This window comes from Seriola dumerili, unplaced genomic scaffold (assembly GCF_002260705.1).
Source record: "Seriola dumerili isolate Sdu_G_001 unplaced genomic scaffold, Sdu_1.0 BDQW01000044.1, whole genome shotgun sequence".
In the NCBI taxonomy this organism is placed as follows: domain Eukaryota; kingdom Metazoa; phylum Chordata; class Actinopteri; order Carangiformes; family Carangidae; genus Seriola; species Seriola dumerili.
The window spans coordinates 2,014,977-2,041,277 of record NW_019174299.1 but is presented as its reverse complement, the minus strand read 5'-3'; the positions used below and the strand labels follow the sequence as shown (position 1 = coordinate 2,041,277).

The 26,301-nt window shown below is 40.3% G+C and overlaps 1 protein-coding gene across 1 annotated transcript; it reads left to right on the top strand.

The window, feature by feature from the left end:
* The first annotated feature begins 10,125 nt into the window (after positions 1–10,125).
* On the top strand, positions 10,126–21,007 carry usp31 (ubiquitin specific peptidase 31). Its single transcript, XM_022739649.1, has 16 exons — positions 10,126–10,794; positions 11,347–11,481; positions 11,810–11,904; positions 11,986–12,078; positions 12,604–12,739; positions 13,139–13,286; positions 13,383–13,563; positions 13,708–13,819; positions 14,064–14,158; positions 15,197–15,274; positions 16,530–16,659; positions 17,069–17,188; positions 17,416–17,641; positions 17,755–17,913; positions 18,327–18,479; positions 19,300–21,007. The coding sequence occupies exons 1-16, from the start codon at positions 10,270–10,272 to the stop codon at positions 20,772–20,774; spliced, it is 3,861 nt and encodes a 1,286-aa protein (XP_022595370.1). The 5' UTR covers positions 10,126–10,269; the 3' UTR covers positions 20,775–21,007.
* The last annotated feature ends 5,294 nt before the right edge of the window (positions 21,008–26,301 follow it).

Below are 26,301 nucleotides of genomic sequence, written 5' to 3'. Positions count from 1 at the left end.
GGCGCCTTGCTGATAGGGATGGAGTGTCTCTATGGTAACAGCAGAGGAAAAGGAGCTGGTAAATACAGGTAAATGGAATTCTACAAAGGCTGAAAAAAGACCCTTGATGTTATGATGTGTGCACCTTAACGCAGCCAAACATGGAGCGCATTAAACATACACACAGTTCATAGCAACAAGTATAACCATCACAGCAGGTCAATCTGATCACTTCATCCCCTTTCACAACTGTGACAGAGACTACCTATAAAACAGCTGTAATCCAGGTGTATATAAAACAATTCCTCACCTACGTAGCACCTCAATCTGCCAATGTCAGTCACAGTGTCAATCAGGTCAGTGTGACTGAAAAATCTTGACTACTTCTCATTCCTTTCCTGTCTCCAAAGTACACATAAAGCAAAAGACAGCTACAGATACAGGAGCCGATCTATAAAGCAACAGGGTTTACAATGTGTTCCACAGCCGTCGGTCATTAGCAGCTCCAAACACACTCAAAGATTAGTGTTTGTGCGCTCTTCAGTAACACACCTTTCTAAGTCATTAGTCTTTTTTGTTGCGGCGTTCTTCGCCAGGTGTCTGTTTGAGCGTGAAAGCTTCATCCTTTAGAGTGTTGCTGACTGTTTCAAAGGGGTTGGGACAGAGAGAGACAGAGAGAGAGAGAGAGAGAGAGAGAGAGAGAAAGAGGGGTGGGGAGATTATAATTTTCCACATTTCCTTGTCTTATAATCAATGTAATTGGCAGCACGCATTTAATTCATTACATTCCTCCCGAGTCTCCAAAATGAAAGGGGAATATTAACCTTTAATGATGACACTGACAGTTTACGTAATTGAATCAAATGCACATTCTGACCTCCACATTCACCCGAACTTAATTTAACCACGTCAGCCTGAGGACATACGCATTCATATCATAACTCAAAAGTAGATTATTCTGTGGTGTTACTGATGATACAAAACCACTGCCTTTAAGACCAAGAACCAAAAGCCTCATCAGTGGCCATCAGTGTTATTATGTGACTGGCCCTTAGGGGCACGTGGGCTAAATGGATCACACCACTGCCACTTCTGTGTCAAATCTTTAACAAGCTTTCCAATGGATTGGGTGTGAAAAAGTGAAGACATCACTGTGACCTATACTCTATGCACCTGTAGATAACGCATAATCTATAATCCAGCAAAGGAAAGTGCATCTAGTCGTCTGCTCCCAGAAGCTCCCAGGGTCCGTGTTGCCAAGGCACATAACAAGCACTCCGGCTTGGAAATTGATTGCCAGAGAAAATCCCAGGAATTGAGCTTTTGTCGAGGGGTGTATGCGCCAAAGCCAAGCGGCAGGAAATCACTGACAGCCACGCACAAAATATAAAACTTAAACAATGGCACAAATCCATTGCTTATTATGCCACAGATAATACATCCTTTGTCACCCTGAAAACACTCACTCCAGCAGCAACACTACTGTCAAAAATAGCAGCCATTGAGTCTTTATGCAGAAGCGGTAATGCCACCTCCATAGTTTACGCAACAACATCACTCGGAATTTACAAGACACTGTGCTACAATACAAGTGATGCTCTGAAGTCATACAACTGCTCACACATGCTATAATTAATGGCGTACTTCCGAACGGAAAAACTATTCACTATATTTGTGCAGCATTACCATAACCTTTTTATGATGCCTCTCTGACTGTACGGCAAGAGGAAAACACTGGGGGAGCTGCTTTTTTTTTTTATTTTTTATAAACAGGTTTTTGAGTAATGACCCCTGATCCGCTGTATTATAATAATAAGAAATGATTAATGACCTATGGATTTATAATGATTAGTCTAAAGTGGAGTTATGACCTCCACCAGGCAGCTTCTTAAGGAAAGTAGAGGAAGACACACAGAGCCACAAACTGTGAACACAAGCAAAGATGCTTTCTGTTTTGTTCTGCACACGTCAACCACAGCGTCTTTTCTAGTAGACTGCAGTTTTATGCAGTTGATGAATAATGAAATATAATCCTTTTTATTTCCCTTTTAATCTGCCGCACATGTAATCATTGTCAATATTAAAGCGCAGGTAAATTACAGGCTTGCTGTCACTGGGGGAAACGATAGTTCTGGTTGAGCTGTCTGTATGCGTGTGTGTGTGTGTGTGTGTGTGTGTGTGTGTGTGTGTGAGAGAGAGAGAGAGTACCACAAGCATCTCCACAGCACAAGATTGATTTATACAGTATGACGCTCGGCACATATTGTGCGTGTGTTCAACCACATCAAGATCAAGAGATCCTAAACCTGCCTTTATTCTCATGAGAGATGCAACTTATTTTGGGAAACCTGTAGATCAGAATAAAACACTGCCTCTATTTCAAGTGCAGAGAGTGGCATTCAAGACCTTTGTGTCCAGGCTCATGAGTAAAATAGCACATCTTCAGTGGCAACTTCATGTTTTATCTTTATCCGATGTGATGCTGCTGCTGCTGCTGCTGCTGCTGCTGTGTGTTTTGATTCTTGATGGGTGTGGGGCGTTGCTAGCTTTTGAAATAAGCAGAGTAATTTGCTATGTGACAAGAGGGCATTCAGAAAAAAACAAAAAAAAAAACACACACACACACAAATGATAAAACAATGAGTCAACTACTTCAGAAAACCACACAACCTTGTCCATTGTCAGAGTTTTAGTGAAAACCTACATTATGTAACATTCCTCTGAAAAGGATTTCCAGAATGTGTGTCAGCCTGGTCTGCCTACATGCTGGTTTCACTCAACCTGCTGAATATCACGTTTAAGGTGTTTATGATGAACACAAGGGGAACTTGTGGTCATATGGCATACAGATAGTAGGTTACATCGTTTATGATTATTTCTTCTCACAAAAAGTGGAACAGGTCTGATTAAACCCTCACGAGATTCATCACGTCAACCACATAGCCTACTCATTCCTACACTGATATTACCTGAGTATCAACAGAACTTTAAACTCCGCCACATAAAAAGAGGCTAAATTCAAATGATTTCTAACTATTGTGAATTCTGATCAACAGGTGCCAATTAACCAGCCTTAATAGTGGCAGCATGAGTCAGTGCAGCTGTTGCATATTTTTGCTTTCAATATTGTCAACTACAGAGGTGATTTTTTTTTTTTCTGTGATGTTAAATGATGAAGAAACCCAGCTCACCTGTGTCTGCTGACAGTTTTCCAGTGTGAAATGTTTTTGCTGCTGCGTGTGTCAGAGTTCCTGTGGATTAGAGCTTCGGTCGCTGCAGCAGCAAGCTGTTCTCTTCTGGAAACGTGACGCAGTCAACTTATGTGAAAACAACGTTTGGGTAATTTTCTTGTGATACACGGCAGACAAAAGCTCATTTTAGTCCTTCGAAATGCTTTTCCTGAGCTCACGCTCAACCAATGCTCACCCAAATATGGTCATAGGAAGTGCAGCGATACTTCAGCGCCCTCGACTACTGTGGGAAATATCGCAATTACGAGTTGACAGCACGATCCGACAAAAGGTGCAGCCTACTGGGGGTGTGAAATGGTGTAACTGGGAAAATTGTCATTTTTATAAAGACAAGTTCTGACGTGAAGAGGTTGAGCTGTGTGGACAACTGATAATTAAAGGTATACCTTCTTGTTCCTGAAATACACTTGTGATTATATGAACCCATTAGCTTATTTCACAGCATAGTAAGTAGGCTAAAAGGCTAATAGTAATAGTAGCTTATTGGTAACAGAGGCTACGTAAATGTGATTTTTAAATATTACAAAGTGATAATAAATACAAAGTAAAGTGTTGATACCATAATTGAAATTGGTATATGTATAAGAAACAAGACTTTTTGGTACCTGCAACTTTTTGGGAGTGCATACTTTGTTGGTGGCTTTGCTTTTGTGAAGTTAAAGTTTATGAAACCAAACTGTATTTCTTATAGAGTACAGAGCCATGCAAGAGGAGGTGAGGACAGAGGCTTTTTATTTTTCAGACACCTAAAAGACACCTTATATTTTGTAAAAAAAAAAAAAAAGAAAAAAAAGAAGTTAAATTAGCGACATAGCAATTACATTTCAGTTGACTGTTCATCAAATTTACACTATCAGTATTTCTCTTCCCTTAAGTTTGGGTTGCTTCATAGGCTACACATGATTGCTTCCGATTAAGGGCACTTGACTGAAATTAAAAGCAGGGAATTTACGGTTTGCACCTGAAGGCATCATTTGACTGTTGCTGAGGGACGTCGCCGAGAAAAATCCTCTCATCAGTGACGGGGGGGAGTAGGTCCAGCTGTTACTCAGACTGAGTTACATGTACTTTACTTTGTTCTGCTTGATTAGCTCAAACAGTGCTTTAACTATGTCATCCAGGAAGGGTTGATTCAAGGGTAACTGGACTCGGTTGGTTGTGGACTTAACCAAGTCCATTTGCCCTAAATCAAATGTGTGACTTGACTCAAAATCATCCTCATAATGACACTGGCCAGTGAAGATATGCAATAGGCCTATTTCATCTGATCCATTATTTCCCACTGATTAATAGGGGAACTAATTACTCCTAAATTGACTCCAAGGCATTGACAATATGTTCTGTTTCAGTACTCTGCTGAATGACACTCTTGCACTAATATTTACACCACATGCAAATAAGGTTGAACAGATGATGCACAGCACTTTGAAGCCTTGTATCATAGGACACGTCAAGCACTTCCTCACTCATCTGTTTGCACATTATAGGACACATGAGAGGAAGGGCATGTGCACAAACGCTTTAAATAGGAACAGGAACATTAATTATATGCTTGCAGGGGGAGAGGTGTCTCTCGAAGCACAGAAATTATTTCACACATGGCCATTATAGCAGGAGCTGCAGCCATCTCATAGTGTAGCACTGATAACACACAAATGGAACCCTTCATCACCACCAGCAATGTGGAAGCTTGTCTGCATCCTGCGATTAGGGAGTTTCCTTATCACTGTTTACCTACAATAATCAGAAAGAGTCAATTCGGAAGCACTCATTATCCGCTGTGGAACGACTGAAATCAGTTGCTAGGAGTGAAATTTGTTTATAATGTCCAGGTAACATGGAATCAAATCTGATCTGGTTGTGGAAATAATGTAGTATGGCAGTGCAAATCCCTGCTGCAAACACCAGATTGCTTAAAAGGTTGAAAAAGCATTTTGGTGCCTCTTTGCATTCCTGTAAATGTCAAAAACAATAGCACAACACTTCAGCGGTACATTGGGTAAACACATAGGTAAAATCACATAGAATCAAGTTCAGCATTCACAATTAATCCCACATCCACAGGTTTTCAAAGCCAATGCTAATTAATACTGGATCCTTACGTGGGTCGTGATTGGATAATTTCCAATGTTAAGCGCCTTAGTTGTTTATTTTTTGACTTTGTTGTGGGGTGTTTTCTCACCAATGCATGTTAAGAGATGGAACTTTCTCTTGTGACTGATTGAAAGAGCCTCCTGAGCTGCCAATGAGGGGCGAATGATACAAAAGCAATCTGACAAGTAGTCGAAAGCTGCAGTCTGGAGAATTACATCAGAGGCCTTATCTAATGCGCTAATGAGGACAATCAACAAAAAAAAGTTGACCTGTCTGATTTTGATATGTTTTGACATCATTTTAAGATCTCAGCAAAATCAAGCAGAAGGCTTTTCCTATGTTGAGTGATAAGACATGTGACCCCTTGCCTTGTTTCCATGGACACATCATTAGAGAACTTCCCCAGCTGGCTCCAACTGCTTGAAGTGTCGATGGCAAATAACAAGTGAAGGATTTGGTTATAACCAAGAGAAAATCAAAACCGTCTTTCATGCCCAACACTCAATCTGATTAAAGTCCTATACCTATGACATTGTGGAGCAATTCCAGTGGATGTATTGTAGACCACAAATTTCCAATAATCTGATCAGATAATAATATTTATATTTTGTATTTTTGTGATATTTCTTCACTTGTTTTACTGATTTATACAAAATATATGACTTAACAATTAAATCTTTGATGGATTCCAATTCCATGCAGAATACAGCACCAATTAATGTGAAGTCATCGCACTTAAAAAAAAAAGGTATCAGTATATGAGAGGTTTGACAGCAGAGAAGACAAGAGAGGTGTATAGTATACAAAATCTTTTAGTTGTTTCCATGTGGCTGTATTTATTTTAATTGCGGTATTTTCCAGTGCATTAGTCATTTTGTCTGAACCCTACAAATCCAAGTGGTAGACAGATTTTTGTCTGAATACTTTGAAATGCCATCTTCATCAGCATGTTCACCAGAAGTCAAAGCTGCACAAAACTTGTAAAAAGCAGTGTTGACAGGTTCTAAAATACACCCACGCAGATTTGACCCGCTTTGTTCTGCTTGTGAGGAGCTGTTCTCAAGGCCTCAGTGAGGAGGGGATGACTAAACGTCAGAAGTTTAAAATGCACGCACAGCGACACAGTGGTGAGCAGTTTGTTGCCTCAGTGTTTTGTCACAGCGCATATCTTCACTGATATCTGCATGTTACATTACAGTAAATGCGGCTCACACAGTAGCTGTGCATAACAAATGTGTCTGTCAATTCTGTGGTGTTATTTGTTTACAGTAATGTCTAAAACTGACTGTAAAACACACATGAGTTACTTTATCCTCCTCTGACACAGCCGCAGACGAAGTGCAGCTCATGTGAAGTCATGTGGTACACAGTATTTACTTCATTGGATAAAGCTTTCTTCTATATGGATCTGTAGCACCACCAGAGTGACATCTGATCCAATGAACATTACAACATAAAGTTCCCTATTAGAGTGAACAAGCAGCCCCTCTAACAAGCAGTTGACAACATCAAACATTTTTCACTCAAAAGTCAAAACTTTTTCTGCAGAAAATTTTTTGTTTTTAATTTATTACAGATTTTTTTTTTTTTTTTTTTAACACACTCAGATTCTCTACAATTGAGCAATAACACAATGATGAAATTTTTTAATGAAAACTTGTTGGACCCTCTCTTTATCTCAGTTACCCGTGATTTTTTGTTTGTTTGTTTACACGCTGGTTTCCAAAGTTTTGGCTGTGATCTTGGAAGAGGGGGTCAGAGCTCAGTTCCCAATGCATCAGACCCATACACTGCAAAACCAATATCTTGAGCTGAATACAGCAACACTGCAAAGAGATTGTGAGTGGAATTATCACTTACTTCGTCATTTCTTGTCTATTTATGATTCCAGTGCAGCTATTCTGTAATTATAGTGTGAGGAATAAAACTACTGTTAGTCACTCCATATAATATTTCAATATTAGTGTCATTATAATGTTCTACAAATCCATTTTTTTGTGTGTCAAAGTAGCTTCCTGCGGTATCATTAAAACTAAATGTCCTTGTGATATTTGTGGGTGTATTCCCTCTTCTGTAGTATCTTTATCTGTCTTCTCCACGCACTTCGCTGAAAAAAGGAAACTTGGATGATTCATATTGATTAAAATGCTCTCACGCTCTCAAGTCCACTTCAGTTAATCATACATACTCTGCCATCAAGACAGCAGTGTTCTGACTATTTTTGTTCCCACATTAGATTGTGAAAACATGTGGACACACAGATAAAGTAGTGCAGTTACACTTGGTCACCATTCCTCTTTCTTAGGACACTTATAAATACATACATACTGCACTGACACATCACTATAGTGTGACCGTTCTAAAGCCACACACACATACAAACACAGTGCGTACACGTTACCTTCTAATATTAGTGAATGAGGTTCTCAAATAATTAGACATCCCTTTGTACCTATGGACACATCCTCTAACTCTGTCTCTTCTTCGTTTTTCCCATGCCTCTTGTGCCTCCCTCAGGCAGAAGACTGAACTGACATAGAGCAACAACACTGTCACTTTATTCTTACATCAGCCACCTCATCACCTCTACCAAAACATGTGCTAACTTTAACAAATACAAATCTCTTCGCCACAAGCACAAATGCACAAACTTGAATTTCTCATGCAGATTTATTTTACAGGTTTACAAATGTTGTTATTACGGTATTTTTCGAGCTTCTCGTGTTTCTTCTTCCTGATGTTGCCGACGCTCAGGATTGCTACATCTATCACCACTGCCTTCTTCTGTTGTTTGTCGATCAACACGATGTCCGGTTGGTTAGCCTTCACCAGTTTGTCAGTCTGGATCTTGAAGTCCCACAGGATCTTGGCTTTGTCATTCTCAACCACCTTAGGAGGCGTCTTACATTCTGACCGTGGGACTTCCCGCATACTGTGTGTACTGTACCCATACTCAGTGCAGATGTTCCTGTACACTATGCCAGCCACTATGTTATGGCGTCCCATGTACGTACTGTTCCTGCCTGCATCTTACACCCTGCTATTATGTGCTGGACTGTCTCAGGAGCATCTTTGCACAGCCTGCAGCCTTGTACGGCCTTGAACTGAGTGCCTGCTCTTGCAATACCATGATTAGTGCTTCTGTGCTGTCTTTCAATCCAGCCTTTTCCAGCCACTGGTAGGATTTCTTGATATGAGCCACTTCTTCTATCTGGTGGTGGTACGTGCGGTGTAGGCGCTTGTCCCTCCATGATGGTTCATCCTCCACTGCATTATCGGGTTTCTGCTACCTGAGGTATTCACTTAGCAGCTCATCTTCAGGGGCCATCATCCTGATGTATTCCTGGATCTTGGTCCTTTCGTTCTGGACAGTGGCTCCGATGCTAACCAGCCTCCCTCGCTCCGAGGGTGTACAGTCTCATGGTGCTGGACTTGGGATGAAACCCTCCATACATTGTGAGGAGCTTCCTTGTCTTGCTATCAGTGACCTCTATCTCCTAGTTTGGCAGGCTTATTATACCAGCAGGGTATCTGATGACTGGCAGGGCGTATGTGTTGATGGCTTTGACCACTTTCTTCCCATTCAGCTGACTTTTCAGAACCTGCCTTACTCTGTGTAGGTATTTGGCTGGGGCTGACTTCCTTGCAACCTCCTCATGGTTCCTATTTGCCTATGGAATCCCAAAGTATTTGTAGCTGCCCTGAACATCTGCAATGCTGCCTTCTGGTAGTTCAACCCCATTGTTCTGATCATCTCTGCTCTCTTTGATACCATCCGACCACACTTATCTAATCCGAATGACATTCCGATGTCTTTAGATCCTGGTGATGTGGATCAGTGAGTCGATGTCTCGCTCATTCCTGGTATACAGCTTGATGTCATGATGTCTATGTAGAGAAGGTGAGTGATGGTTGCTCCACTTCAGAATCCATATCCGCAATCAATCACTGAGGGGGTTCAGGCCAATGCAATAATATAGGCTGGCTACAGCAACATAACAAACTGTGAACGAATTGAAGGGGCCTGAATCCTTTCTGAATGCAGTGTAGCTTCAGCCTGTGCAGAGGCCAGCAATCCCACTGTGATTTCATCAGAAATTGGATTTTTTAGGTGGAAATAAAATATGCTGGATAGTTAAAACCGGGTTAGAAAATAGAACCTTATTTTGCAGCCAGGCTGCTGCTGTGACTCCAGTCCGGTAGGTGGCGGTGATGTAGCTGCAAACTCGCAGACCAGGTGCCAACAGAAACAAGAAGAAGAAGAAGAAGAAGAAGAAGAAGAAGTAAAACGATTTTGCTGTTTAGTAGCTTAGCCCGAATGTGCCTCCAAATATGTGAAAAATGTGAGGTTTACCGAATTTCGTACACATTCTCTACTTTGACTTCCTTTACCTGCATACCATGGCGGACTATCGGTTTCTGTCGTATTTGGACATCTTGGCCGCAAGGGACTGTCGCTGCTTCTGTGGCTCTTGTTATTGTAGCTAGCGCTACCGTTAGCTAAATTAGCTAACACTGCTGTTTTCGTTCTCCGCGTAACCGATGTTGATTCATTGCTGCGGGGCAGTAAGTCAAACCGCAAAACAAGGTAACTGTGGAGCAAGTTGCAGACACAAACAGCTGACCTGGGCAATGTTTTTGTTACGCCTCTTAACTCATTCGGTAACTGGTCTCAAGGCAATATTTTAGGTAAGGTTCTGGTGCACGATATGCTAACGTTATTTTGACAGTGAAATTAAACATCAACCGCTGCATGCTTCAGAAGGAGAGACCTCAATTACAATGCAAACATCACTAGCAACAGCAGCATGAAGCTTTAACGTTAACTCGTTGGCGTTAATGCTGTCTAAATATATTGGGATGGAGCAGCAGATAGCAGCCACAGAGATGGCTCTAGTTCATCACAACACATCTGTCTAACTTGTACGCCTGTGAAAGGGAAATCATGTCTTGCAAAGCCGCAACCAAGGACAAGAAGTCGAGCTTCAGCAAGAAGCTGTTCAGGCGAGGCTCCGTGCGCTCCGTGGGCAGTTTCATGAGCAGAGTCCTGAGGACACTGACAGCCTTATCACACTTTGGATCTGAAGTACAAACAGAAGATGATAAAGATGATGGAGGATTCTCTACTTTTAAATCTGGAAGTAAAGATGTACCCATGGATGATGGGGACATGGGGGGTTTTCTGTCTGGAGAGAGAGTTCCTGGAGTGTCAGGTCTCAAAAACCACGGGAATACCTGCTTCATGAATGCAATTCTGCAGTGCCTCAGCAACACTGAACTCTTTGCTGAGTACCTCGTTCTGGAGCACTATAAAGACGAGGAGCTGGATGAGGACAAACCGAAGACAAATGGCGTACTTCTGCAGAAGAAAGGTCCTCTGGCCAAAGGAGAAGTTACGGAGCAACTGTCAGGACTTGTGCGGGCTTTATGGACGTTTGAATACACCCCCCAGCATAGCAGAGACTTCAAGGTAAGAGTGGCACGCGTAATCACACGAGGCAAGATACTGTCACAAGTGGACATTAATGGTGACTGCAGTTGTGTTTTTGCAAACAATCAGAAAACTAATCGGGGAATCAAATTACAACATTATAGCAGGCCTGTAAATATTACAAAAAATCCCTCAGTAATATGACAAGTCCCACAGGTGTAAGTGTCAGTTGTGAAGGAGTCCTGAAGAAAAGTTAAATCATCATTGTAAACACTTTATCTACAGGATGTGTAAAATCCTTAAACGTTAGTCTGATGTTGTTGTGGGTTCTTTATATGAGAAACATAAAGTGTGAAAGTAAAAATGCATAAGACATTGTGTTGCAAGTTCATTCGTTAGTGCTCTTCTCACTGGTGCACTGTCTGTTGAGAAACGCCTTTGTCATTGCATGTTGAAAATACAATGTTTAGGATCTGCTGCTAATGAAACCTCATGACCAACTCAATTTAAGGTCATTGATGAATAAGTAGTAGAGTAGAGATTGTGACCTAGCATGCATTGTAACCTGTGGGTCACGCTGTTTGTTTGCAGAATGCTGTGTCAAAAAATGCCACGCAGTTTAAAGGGAACGCTCAGCACGATGCTCAAGAGTTTCTGCTGTGGCTGCTGGACAGAGTCCACGAGGACCTCAACACAGTCAACCCCAACAGCAGGCCTCCTATAAAGGTGAGCTTGGAAGAGTGTTTGTTCATTGCTCAGCTATTTTGTCCTTCGCCTCTGGAAAACTGAAAATAGTTATTCCATGTTTTTTAGTATGGTTATTTTGTTACGTTGCATTATATTTCACAGGTGTTTAAATAAATATCTTACAAGTGAGCTGCTTTCACAGTTCAGTTGAACTAGGCTTGCCCTGTCTTGTTTCCTCTTGATTTCATGGGACTTGTCAATAACAACACAGCATGTAAAGGCTGTCTGGCTTTCCCACTAGCTTATGAACCAGGTATTATTTATGAATTACAAATCTGACTCTACAAATCTGTTTGTGTTTGTCCAGCCCCCCATCGAAGAAGATGACCAAAGCCTAGAAGGGCCTTCTCCTCCACTCTCCGCTGGGTCATTCGTACAAGAACTGTTTCAGGCCCAGTACAGGTAGGCTTTATGTCCAGTAGAAGTTCTGTTATGTCCATATTACCTCTCTGCTATATTAAGAGATTTAATTTTTCCAAACAGGTCTTCTCTCACTTGCCCGCATTGCCAAAAGCAGAGCAATACGTTTGATCCCTTCCTCTGCATCTCCTTACCCATCCCACTACCACACACACGGTGAGTGCACACCTGAGCTGTGCTATGACTTTCAAAAAAAAAAGTATGTTTGTTCTACCTCTATCTAAGCAAACGCAGTGTATAGAAGTTCTTCAAAGAGGTGACACCTTTCACTGATTTGTGTGTGTGTGCGTATGAGTGCTGACAAGTTCACAAGGACCTGAAGCAAATACCAGTTTGTGTGGTCACAGAGGGAGGAATGTAACCTGGTTTAGCAGGGGTGTTGGGGGTGGGGTGGGGGGGGGGGTGGGGGGGGGTGGGGGGGTACAGGAGAAGCAGCAAGGAGGCATGGGAGGAGCTTACACTTTAGAGTTTAAAAACAAAACAACAGTGTGTTCATTTTAGGCGTTTCTGCAGTGCAGGAAATATAGAGGAAGGAAATACTACAAAATCTTGTTCTTTGTGTTGTAGAGAATATGTCGGGGTGTTCTCACGGTTACAGTATAATAAAATATAACCATACTTGCTTAGTAAACTGCGACAGTACTGGAGGATTTTTAAATGATGTTCCCTTCTTTTTGCCAGGCCCCTGTATGTGACAGTGGTGTACCAGGGCAAGTACTCTCACTGTATGAGGATTGGAGTTGCTGTTCCTCTCAACAGCACTGTCTATCGCCTCAGAGATGCTGTGTCACGTGAGACCAAGATCCCAATGGACCAGGTGCTATTCCTGTCACTTATCAGCTCAGGGTCTGCCACAGTGAGACTATATTACTGTCACACAGTGTTAGCTCAGTGTTCCTAAAGCAGGGTGTGCCTCTAAGCAGTAGTTTCTTATAAAGCCAGGTTTTTTTATAGAGTGCGCTCAATATGCAGTTGACAGAGTAACAGGTTTATAAACACATTATTTCTTAGGGCGGCAACAACTGAGTGTTAACATTGATGAAAAATGGCAGGGTGAAAATGCCTTGAGAGTAAATGTAAATGACAGCTAAGAGGTGGGGGGTAAGGACTGATATTGAGATGAGTATGTTTATTTATGAAAACAATGCGAAAACACTTGGACACAATGAGTGATTCATATGTTTAAATTTACTCTTTATTTTTTTTCTTCTTTCAGTTTGTTTTGACTGAAATGTACTATGATGGTTTTCATCGTTCATTTTGTGATGATGACGATGATCTCGACATCATTCAAGAGAGCGACTCCATCTTTGCCTTTGAGACACCAGAGACCTTCAAACTGGAAAACATACGCACAAAAAGAGGTAACACTTTCTTTATATTTTGCAGATATTCTTCTTTTTCAAATTAAATGAAGAGATCACAATTTATATAGACTTGTCTTTTCTGTCTAATCACAGGAAGTCTTCTTGCAAATCTGAATCATAACAACTTGAAGTATGGGACAGAAATCGGTAGGACTCCTTCGTTCATGCAGGGGGCCATGACTCCTGTAACTGCATCGCCCAATAAAAACCTGGGTCCGGAAAAAATTATCCTTTTGGTGTGTAACAGAGCTTGTACTGGCCACCAAGGAAAGAGGTACTACAATCAGAATACTTTCTTTCTTATTATTGCAACACAATTGGTAGTTCACCAGAATGGGAATGGGTTAATGGGCGTAGTTATGAAGCCAACCAGAGAAACTAATGACTGCTAATAAAACCTCTTTATGTTTTTTTTTAGGTTCGGCCTGCCTTTTGTACTGTACATGGAGCGCACTGTGACCTGGGATGCTCTACAAAAAGAGATCTTGGAGAAAATGCGTCATCTTTTGAGACCCGGGGTCTACATTCAGGTAGGAAGACACACAAGCAGTCGGCCTGTTCTCTATAATGAATATATAGTGAATAGTTTTGATGCTGCAAATGTTAAGGTAGGTTCAAAATTATACAAACAGACATATATGAACATTTTTATTTTAGATATGAGCCTTCAAAGGAGGGAAATCAGTGAAATTGTTGTTATTTTTCTGATAACTAACCATCTGGCTTGATGTGCTGGTCTCAGAGAAGTATTAAAAATGGCATCTTTATGTGTAGGTGGGACCTTTCAGTCTTCGGGTGGTTGGCGTTGTTGGTATAACCTACCTCCTTCCCCAAGATGAGCGACCTCTGTGTCACCCAACTGTGGAAAGGTCAGTTCTGATATTTTATATAACATGTATCGTATGTGTATGTGCATAGAGTATCTACTTTCCTAAATCTCTGGCTATTTACACTGTGTTTTTCACTGACTGTGAAAACAGTCAATATGATTTGTTTATTGTGAGTCAAATATACACACCCTTTTAGTTTCCATCTTGATCTTTATTGCTTCCTGCAGAGCAAGTCCAGTCAGAGCCAACAAGTCATTTCATCCAGTGGGATGCAGCCAAAGAAAAGCAGGCCTTGCACAATGTGTGAAATCATATCGTTTGTAGTAGAGTAGCGCAGTAATTTTAGCAAACTATACATCACATTTTTAAAACGGTGACTTACCTATGCCGAACTGTTTTCATACCTGTGAGTTTTCTCTCAGTGTTAATGTCAGTGAAATGTGAAATTGAAGCAGGTGGAATTCAAATATAAACACTGTGTGTACATATGCAAAACAAAGGTAAAGACAGGCATGACATTTGCTAACGGGGTGAGGTCAAAATAATATCCTTCCAGGCCTTTAAGCTTCTCTTTTCACACATATGCCATTGGTGTCAGTTTGTCTCACAGACCTGGTTAGATGACATGCCCTGACAGGATTTTGACTGTTTGTTAAAATGCCAGTTTAGCATGTTTGGCTTATAACCTACATAATAAAACAAGTCACAACATTGCCGGTCCATAAAAGTGTATGAATCGAGGTGAAATCAGAGTTGTTTTGTTCATTATTGTGACTGATAAATAGGTGCTTTCATAACAACTAAAATGTCACTGGATATGTTGTTTTCCGTTATGAACACAGTCCTATAAACACAAAGGCTATTACAGCAGACATGTTTATAAACTTTTAAAGGGATATCTGTTTGTCTGTTTGTCTGTTTTTAGAGATTATTTCATTTTTATGGTCACATTGGATTAACCCATCCTCTAAATTCATTCCCTCACAGTGACTGACTGATTGCATGTAGCGATGGGGGTATAGAAATTCAATTATAAGTGACACCTGCCTAAAATACTTCATTTTTTTTCCATCACAGAGCATACAAGTCCTGTGGACAAGGTGGACCACCACATGTGAAGATAGTGGTAGAGTGGGACAAAGAGACCAAGGACTAGTGAGTGTAAAAGATAAATATTTGCTGGACTTCTGTGGTCTGTTTTCTTCTATCTACAGTATGTTTGTTCCGCACAGAAAGAATTGAAGCAAGATGTTGACATTTGTTTTCTCTAATCTTCACTGAGAACAATATATTGCATTTCAAAAATCTGAACTGTAGCAGAACAGTAAATTTGCTAGACATGCTGCATACACCAAATGACATGATTAAACCGTGGTGTTCCTTTGGAAGAACGGGTTAAACCACCCATTTTAATAACTTGCCTTGTAGACATGACATTGAATGTGTAATTTACTGTGATTTTTATTGAAGGCCATTCATTAGCAGGTAAGCTAACAAGCTCGGCTTTGTTAAGCAATTACATCGAAAGTACAATTAAAACGAATGGACCCAGCTTCAATGTTGAATACTTAGCATTATGAAAGAATATACCATAACCTCACATGTTACGTGTGAGACAAAATAATCAACAGTATGATGTATTGAACAAATGTCAGCCCCACCTGACAGCCAAAAATGTTGTGCAATGTGCTGCAAATTTTGTTGCTTAATTGGTCATTCATGTCATCAAATACTCAATTCTCAACTTCATGTGACTGCTCATTGGCTTAGAACGCGACAACTTGGCAAAGTCACAAAAATAAGCTTGCCCACGCATGACTGCACCTTCGTCAGTTGAGGACACAGTCTTACAGTTGAAGGTGTGGCAACACTTCAGTAAAATTGATGGTGACATTTGTTGCGATGTGCAGGATTACTGAAAAGACTGTCAAGTTCAGCAGCACGTCAAACTCGACAAGGCTCTTTTGAGCATTTGGATGTAGGTCCCTCCCACTATTTCTCCCTAACTCCCATCCCTCACACCATTTTCTTTTGAAAAATAAACTTTTTGAATCTAAATGTGCCTTAATTTGAAACAGTTGTTGTGCTAACACAAGTAAACAGCAGAGTCTTTAGTTCCACCTGCACAATCAATGACATGTCTGCTCTTATTTCCTCACTTAAGCCGATTACTGTGTTGTGTGGTTACCACACATATACGCCTTTGAAAGTGAAATGGAAGTCACATCTTCATTAGAAGTCATGGGTCGATGACAGTTTTTTTACTTCAGTGTTTTTCAAAATCATCTTAGTTTATTAAATTCTTTGATATAGGAAACAATTTGACCAAAAGGCAGATGCTCTGATGCTCTGATCTTCTCGTGACTAAGCAGTTGAATGAATGTGTGACTTTTGCTTCATGTTCCCACAGTCTGTTTGGGCACACCGAGGAGGAGTACATTCCTGATGCTGAGAGCGTGTATCTGCACAGAGAACATCATCATCAGCCGCAGGCCTGCACGCTTGCACAGTGCTTTCAGCTCTACACAAAGGAGGAGCAGGTAACATTTTGACCAGACATATAGTGGGTGCACGCACAGTCGATTACTGCAGGGTCAGTAGTTTGACATTAGAAAATAAATCTTAGATTCGCCTTGGCACATGAGTATATTTTGAAGTGAAGCCTCCTCCCTGCATGTTTATTATTCTTCTGCTAATGTTCAAAAAGCCTTTCACTGGCTGTGGTTTTACTGTGTGTTTGACTCCTAATGCTATGTTTGGAACAAACTAGAAATTCTGAGAACAGAATTACGTATACATTGTGGTTTAACTCGCCTGCGAATGTTCTGGAGGAGAATAGAGAGGAGTGAGAGGAAAACTTAGGGCCTCATCCTGTGTGAGGCCTGTTTTATAAGCAGTGTGGTTAGAGCTCGTTCTTGATGGCTGCTGCTTGGGCTGTGTGTGTTTCAGCTGGCCCCAGACGATGCCTGGCGCTGTCCCCACTGCAAGCAGCTGCAGCAGGGCCGCATTAAGCTCAGCCTGTGGACATTGCCGGATGTGCTCATACTGCATCTCAAGAGGTTCAGACAGGTACTTCAGCTCATCTGGACACTGTTTAAATGGAAATTTGAACCCAAATGCACTCTCTGATTATCAAGAGCATCCTGTTGTTAGGGATGGGCACTTGAGGTTAGGACTGGGTATCAAACCTCTTTACTTTTTTGTAAATAAACTGCCATGTACTGCAAGTAGCTGGTAAACGGGGAAATTGTTCCTTAAATGCTGATCTGTTTCTGTTTCTTGTGTTCTTCTTTCAGGAGGGGGACCGGAGGGTCAAGATGCAGAACATGGTGAGGTTCCCATTGATGGGCATGGACATGGCACCTCATGTGGTTAAGAGGAGTCAGAGCAGCTGGAGTTTACCTTCCCATTGGTCGCCGTGGAGAAGACCCTATGGCCTGGGAAGAAACCCTGATGACTACCTGTACGACCTGTACGCTGTGTGCAACCACCACGGGAATATGCACGGAGGCCACTACACTGGTAATACAACGAATTGATGCACTTTGAAAGTTTATATACAAAAAATAATCAGAAAATCTTGGATTCATCATCCACTTCTAACCCAATGCTTTCTTTTTGCTTTGCGCTTATAGCTTACTGCAAGAACTCCATTGATGGTCAGTGGTACTGCTTTGATGACAGTGAGGTTTCACCAATAGCTGACGATGACGTGTGTCAGCAGACAGCCTATATACTCTTCTACCAGAGGAGGACCGCTATTCCCTCCTGGTCGGCCAATAGCTCTGTTGCTGGTCAGTTTTTCTTTCCTACTGTCTGTCTATATCTGCCGTATTTCCACTCATATTGTGATGTGAATTGTAATTTAACTGCAGTATTTGCATGAACATACCCACAAAGATATACCACGTTGAACACTGGAGAGAAACTAACATTGTAACGTATTATAATGTGGAGGTGTCTTTAGTCATTAACTGATGTGCTTTGAAGCAAGGGATCAGGACTGCTTGTAAAACAAACATCTTAAAGTTATTCTTATTCTGCTTCTTAGCAATTAAGATTTTAATGTGCATGCACCTACCACACAGGTCCGCAGACCTTTTTAAGGAATTTGTCATATTATTTGAAGAAAATAAACAAGATAGTATGCCTCACTATGTCTTTAAACCTTTAAAAGAAACTACAGTTTTTATTGTCTTTTACACAGGTTCAACCAGTTCATCCCTGTGTGACCACTGGATCAACAGGTTACCAGGTAGCAGGCCTGCTAGCTTGGCCTCCGGAGCCTCGTCCAGACGCACCTCTCTGGCTTCACTGGCTGAGTCAGTAGAGTTTCCAGTCGAACGCAGTGAGGATGACGGTGAGACAGATGCTGATATTTGTTTTTGTTTTAAGTGATTTTGATGTTACATGTGTCAGATTGTAGTTTTTTGCGTTTCGGTGCTTCGTGTGTATTTACGTTACATGCACATGAACTCCTGCTGCCATCCGACTCAGATTTTGAAGTTTACAGTTCAAAGCTTTTGATCTTTAGCTTTTCAGATGCAACACCATGTCAGACTTTTTTTTAAATTCAGGAGACCAAAACCAGTAAAAATAACAGTATACGTATTGCAGACCAGCAGTTTTAGACCTAAATGACAAGAAGAAACAGCCTCACAGATACTGGTTTGCCTACTTTGTTGCTCAGTGTATTCCACAGTAAAATGAGCAACACAAACCTTTGTACCAAGAGTCCTTCCACTAACAATATTTCTTTTGGAATCGAAAGATGCCATTAAGGCTTCCCAGAGTCGTTTCAAATCAGGAAGCCCCCACCCCACCCCACAAATTTGAAAGAGATCAAAGCAGAATCAGAATTGCTAGGACGTGGCAGAAAGTGATGGGACATATGTCACATCTGAGTGGGATGAATAAGACAACATGCTCAGCAGAGTGGGAAACCTTAAATTCCAAGTGAATCCAAATTGAGGCAGATGTTGGCCCGGGCTGCTATTTGTGGTTAATATAAATATAGGTATTACGTAACCCTCCAGAATACAGAGTTAGCATAGTCCCAAAAATGCTGGAAAGGCAAACTGGTGTTTAACTGTGGCTTTCACAGATCTCAATATGGATAATGCATCCAAATTATGTAATGCATTTTGCAATATAAGCCATTATTTATTTATTTTTTTTAGGAGGATTCTCCGTCCGCCCTTTTGTGAGGAGCATTCAGCGTCAGAGCTTGTCCTCCAGGTCGTCCATCGCTAGTCCTTTAGCGTTCAGCGACAGTGGGATGAAGCCGTCTTGGTCTCTCTCTGCGAAGCTGCATATGAGGTCCAACTCACCCTCGCGTTTCTCCCTCGACTCTCGATGTTCCCCTCCTCTAGAGAGGATAGGAGAAGCCTGCGATGACAAGGTTTCCACGTCCTGTTTTGGCAGCTACAGTAGACATGAACGCTACTTTGGCAGCAGGACTCCCTCGTCTATGATGGAGAGCAGCTACAGTGACCATGACAACAATAAAAGGTTCCTAGACATGATGTACTGCAGGGCTCCCACTCCAGTGGAAAAGAAGAGCACCAAAAACGAGCCAACTGAAAACAACAACCAGATTACAGCTATAGACCAAAACATACTACCTGCCCAAGCAACTCCCTCTAAAGAGCAGAAACGTAAGAGCAGCATTGGAGGATTTGGCTCAAAGGCAGAAAGCACAGGCTCCACAAAGGGCTCCAGCAAAGTGGAGCAAGAGAAAACTTCCAAAAAACGTTTGTGCTCAACCTATAAGACTTCAGCTTCTGAGACGTCTTCCAGTACACCTGTGAAAGGCAAGAAGGTGAGCAATACTAAAGAAAAGAGTGTAAATGCCAAGAAAAGCACCTCAACACCAAGTGGGACTCCCTCCAAAACAAAGGAAGCAACTCAGCCTCTAGAGGCGACGCCACAACACAAGCCTTGTGTCCGCTCCACACCTCAGTCCTCAGCGTCTCCCTCACCAACTGCAAAGAAAAGTTCCAGTGTCACAGAGAAAGGCGCCACGAGTACTCGCAAACGTCTGGTCGAAAGGAGCTACAGCAGAGATTCTATGCACACTAGCCCTCTGGTCGACAATCTCCGAGGCAGCTTGGTAGGTCGCTCTTCACTCTCAAAGAGTGGGGAGACGAACAGGCTTGAAAAGAGATCTGTGAGGAGCTCCAGCAGCAGCTCTTCCGTCACTAGCTTGCGCTCACCAAGTGTAACCACCAGAGACCTGCAGCGCGGCAGCAAATCTGAGGAAAAAGGGTTGTCTTTCTTCAAGAGTGCCCTTCGACAAAGGGAAAGCCGCCGGTCGGCTGATTTAGGAAAAAGCACCTTGCTTGCCAAAAAGGCGTCAGAGAGGACGTGCAAGCAAAATGGACAAGCCAAGGAGATCGCTGGTGACGCCGTGTCCTCACAGACATCTATAGAGACTCATGGAGGTGAGACAAAGTCGGAGACAAAGGAGTCTTCCAAGCCCCCCAGCTCTCTCAGTCGCACTCTGTTGAACGTAGGCAAGTCCAAGTCTTCCACTTCTGAAGTAAGTCACAAGTCTCCCGCAAACGGGAAGAAGCCACTTGAAAGGATGGCATCTTCCCGAAAACTGTCGTCAAGCATGCAATCTCCTGCACGTACAACACAGAGGCCTCAATGATATATCAATAGTAGTTATATTGAACTTACATATTGCAGCTATTTTCTTTGTGCCTAAGTTTCAGTGAGCCCCATATGTGTTTGTAAAGAGACACATTTTTTGGTGTTATGGTTTTGTACACTTGCATTAGAAGTATGTGGCTTTGGGTTTTTGAATATTGGCAGCCAGCTCTGAGTTTTTATTTATTTATTTTTTTATCTGTACTGGATAAAAAGTAAAGTACTGTACTCCATTTGCATATTTGGGTGCCAAACACGTGCCTGGTATGGACGGTATATAAGCATGCCATATGCATTCAGCTGTACAGCACAGCCTGTTTGATTGTGCGTACTCGAGGCCTGTATGACAGCTGACAGAATTCCCTACTGGAATCTTGAGATCCAATTATCTTTCCTTCAGACACAAGAGGCTTGTTATATCTTTGAAAAATATCTAGCTAAAAATCCCTCATTTAAAATGCAGCAGCTTATACATTAAAAAATGAAGGGGATAAGAAACATTTTCACCTTGTATGCATCAACAATGCATAGTTTGCCTGGAAGAGTAACATTTTTAAACTAATATAGATTCAAATTTTTCAGATCTGAGATGAAGATAGGCTGATTGTTGATGCTTAGGCCTCACTGCTGTTCTATATGCATTTGAAACCCAACAACAGTGAGAACAGAACCATAACATTAATGATTGTCTCTGGACAAATACTGAAACAGTTGATTTGCTCACACACACACACACACACACACACACACATGCACACATACGAAAGAGTTTCATTCCGAAATAGCTGTGGCTAAGCATTCATAGTGGTTTTCAGTGATTGATTTAAGCCGATCAAAGTGACCATTGTTTTTTCACACACGCACGCACGCACACACTTTCTCCACACACCTCATGCCATTGGTTAATAGGGATAGTATGAGTGTTTTTTGTCTTTGGCTATGGAGAAAGACTTTAGTAGACTTTATATACTCATAATTAATGTCACATTCTTTCTTGAGAGTATCTGGGAACTAACAGCAGCAGTGGTCAAAATAGTCTTTATTGTAAACATGAAAAGAATAGTTGTGAAATGCAGAGGTAATAGCAGGCCCTGGACCAAAACAGAAAAGAATCTGAGATGAGAAAGAATCAGGATCGGTACGGAAACTGAGACAAAACTTTATTTTTGTTTAATACTAGTACCTTTTCGATAGAAATGTATTTTATTAAAGTTCTTATTGAAGCTGACATTTTTTCCTCAAAGAGATGGTGTTTTGGAATGAAACCCTTTAAATTCAAAGTATATGAATATATATAGATGTGTCTGTACAGATATCGACATATAGTATATAACCCTTTTGTCCCCTTTCCATGAGCAAGATGAAAATTATCTTAAGCGCCTTTCAATGCTGTACATGGAAACAAATAATTGCCTTTGGCAACATAGTAGTCTACTACTGTATGCATCACTGAGTAGGAATGTTGTGTTGTTTGCACTTTGTATAGATAAAGTAGTTTTCTTCTTCAGTCATACACACACACACACACAGACTCGCACTCACACTAACACTCTCTATCTCTCTCTATCTCTCTCTCTCTCTCTCTCTCTCTCTCTCTCTCTCTCTCTAAGTTAATATAATTATCTCATTTTTAATATGCTGTACATGACTTCGAGACATATCGTAAAGTAGTGTCAACAGGCCTTAGACTTGAAATGGTAAAAGGGTACATTCATCTCAACGTTTCAGGGGTCATTTAAAAAAATACAAAATAAAAAATTCACCCCTTCACTACACCTGGTGCTGTAACAGACCACTGCTCCTCTGGCACTGATGTTTCTTAAATGAACATATTTTCAAATGCTGATGTTCAGAACTGTGACTACACAGACTTCAGTGACCTGGAAACCTGTTGGCATAACCTGTGGTACCTCAATGGAGAGGACAATACTTTGCCATTTTTTTCTTCATCAGGCTGAAACAGAATATTGATATTGAGCCATTTAATTCATCATAGAATGACATTTATACTGTCTCTGAGCAGTTATCCAACTTTGGATATGCAGGCAGAATTTTCTCACCTATCAGGCACTGCATGGCATTACCAGTTTTGCAGTATAATGATAGATGCGGAGGCGGGTTAGTGTCACTTCAGCTGTCATGATGCATGATTGGCCTCAATTTGAACAGCTTTACCATTATAGAATCAGCCCACCTGTAATTGCAATATTCATACATTAGATACCAGCAATAATGTATGTTTCCAATGAATGAATGTGGATATGCTGTTAAAAGCCAACCGTTAGTGAGCAGTTCTTACTTTGAGCATTAACATAATCGTTGAATTACAGATTACAGTATTTCTCTCCACTGTTTCTCTGTAGCATCTACCAGGTTTACATTGGTTCTCAGATGGTTTTCAGAGGAAATACCACTCAAGTTAAAGATTTAAGTATGTTGTTGAAATGGTCTGTATGGGGTTTGAGCAGATTTGGCTCAGCTATATGCGACATAGCCATGTCGCCTTGAAGGTGAATGCTGCAGTTTTCTGATCAGTGCGCTGTTGGCAGGTTAGATTGCCACATGATGACACTTTAAACCCAAATTCTACCCAACCATGTTTTATTTAGATGTTGCATCCATCTGTTGAGAATATTAATAGACACAGCAAAAAAAAAAAAGATGTATTTGAAGCCAGAGCATCAAACTTGACATTTAGAGAGAAAAAAAAGTTTACCTGTTAAGTGATGAACAAGATCGACATTAAAGTCCTCTGTGTATCCTCAGGACTTTTTTATTACTGTGTTCTGCACCGATTTAACATAGGTTGCTGATCTTAGGTGATAATATAGATTTGTGAAAAGGTTATCTGCTGTAGACCTGTGAGCTCATCACTTCACTGGCAACCAGTCTCTCTAAACTTTTGTGGGACTACCATTAGAAATGTGTAGTGTGCTCAAACCTTAACAGACCATAGAAATAACATACTTATTGTTTGAATAAGGTGGTTTTCCTGTAGCTGCTCTTTTCTACTTAAACTTGTGATCTATCAGGAACCTGTGCGTGGCACTTTGGGTCAAAGCAGGACAATTTTATGTCATTTTGGCTTTCACCGTCTCGTTTGCCTGTTTTAAAGTCAATGTAATTATTGTTGTGGCTTGTGTGCATTTTAGTGCTGGATTGTTTCATTACACTTGCTAGATTTGCAGTTTATTGTTGGATTTTTAATCCATTCATGTAGCCAAAACCCAGTGCATTAGAATGTGATGATGCCCCTTCACTTTTGACTTTTTTATTTTGTTTTTTGGGGCATTGTAAACAAGGATCAGTCAAATACAATATTACATATTGCTTATATAAATAGTGGTCATAATTTGAGATCAAATTGTATCCAACCAACCTTTTGAGACTTTTTCCCTCTGCAGAACTAAAATCTGAAAGCTGCAGCATCCTTAACAATTTTGATTATAGCCACCACTTTTGTTTTTACAGCGTGTAAGATTAGATGAGGCATGGTTGTTGAGACCCTCAGCTCATTCAGTAGCAACTTAGTGGTGTTGTACAGCCTAAATTCTTTAAATGTAGTGTATTGCAGAGCTGAATGTCTGTGGTTTTTACAGGAACCTTTTGTCAAACATGAAACGTTTAAATCAGTAGCTTCCAAAAAAAAAAAAAAAAAAACTTTAGGATTTTTATTTTGCCTTGACCAACATACTAGTGGTAGAACAATAATCCAATAATCATCTCATTGTTTGATGTTCATCAGTTAGACTAAGGAAACTGAGGTTTGAATGACCAAAAAGTGCAACATGGCTGATTTATGAGAGCTCAAGTATTGTAGTAAGTAAGTTTTCTTCCCAATTAATCCAAATACATACTTGCTGAAAGAAGATGTCAAAAAAAAAAAATCCATGTAAAATGAATCAGAAAACCTTTTTACATCTCTTTCGTCACTGCAGTTATTCTGTTTTTTCTTAGTTTTTTTTTTTATTTGTTAATGTACAGTCAATGTACAGAATTAAAAATGATTAAGGAATGCAGTTTTGCATGAAAACGCTAATGCATGTATTTCATTAACTATGCAAGAGTCTGCAGCTGTGTACATTAGAAAGCAGAGCATGGCTGGTATATTCCATCGCTTCATTTGCACATCATTCCAATATTTAGAAATTGTAAATTTACAGAGTATTTCATCTTTCAGGTAAAAGGATTAAACATGAAAATCTTGCCTATATGAAAATCTATTTAATGCCATAATTGCTTTTAGCATTCTACCATTTAATGTTTCTATTTTGTATTTTTTTTCCTCATTATTTAATTATTTTTTTTTTTATTTCTGCTGATCTGTGCTCTCTGGGTGCTCCTACCAAACCGGTAGGTTAATGTCTTTTTGTTTTTGACAAGATGTTTAATATTTACTGTTGTACACCAGCAGAGACAACACTATGGATACGATAATCTCTATGTGGTTACTAAATAGCCTCATGTATGTATGTAAGTACGTATGTATGTATTGTGAAAAGGCCTTCCATTAATTCACTTCGGTGATAACGGTTTGTGAACCCCTGTTAAAATGTTCTCAGCTGCATCAAAGATGTGGTCAGTCTCTAATATAAAGGCAACTCAAATAAATAAATAAATATATATAGATAGACATAGCTAAATGCAATAAAGAAAGATATTAAATTTATAGTTTTATATTACAATATGTAATGAACAATGACATGCAAATATAAATGCTCAGTTAATACTTTTTGTAGTATTTATGCCACATCAATCGTTTTAATCATGATGTGATTTTTATTATTTTTTATGCAAAGCGGTTTATCAGCAAACAAACAGCAACTTTAAAGCAGCACTTCTCTTTTTTTTTCTTTTTCTTCCTGATATCTGGTAAAGTGGGGGTAAAACATTAATCACTCTAGTTGCTAAAATGCATACAGGCTTCCCTGCAGAACTTAATTAAGATTAGAGAATCCTGCATTGAGTTATTGTTGAGACACAGTTGTTTTTGTTTACTTCTTGTTGTTAACAGAGTCACAAGAAGTAACTCTTTTTCAAGATGAGAGCAGTAATTAATGATTTTATATTCAACATGTTTGAGTAAGTATTTTACCACTGAATCAAAGTTACAATAACCACTGAACCTGAAATACCACACTCCTACATTTGACTTCAGATTCTTCAGATATAGTGTCGTACCACAGCAATACAGTGGTGTCCTTTAATATTTAAAGACTCAAAATACTTCCATTGTTTGAGTTTCGGGGTGAAATAGTTTTATTTTAGGGCAGATAAATGAGGCTTTTGAGGACATTTGTAAGATGTAAACACTACAAACATGATACTGAAACTTTTCAGAAGCCTTAAGCAAAACAAATTGTTAGTTTGTATCTGGATGATACAGAAACTTAAGAGCTGTGTAATGAATGAATGTCATGAGTCTCATTTTATTATTATTTTTTAGGCTAACATAAAGAACACTATTGTGCTAAATCCATAGCACGTCTCTACTTTGACATTTTTGTCTTTGACTTATGCTTTTTTTA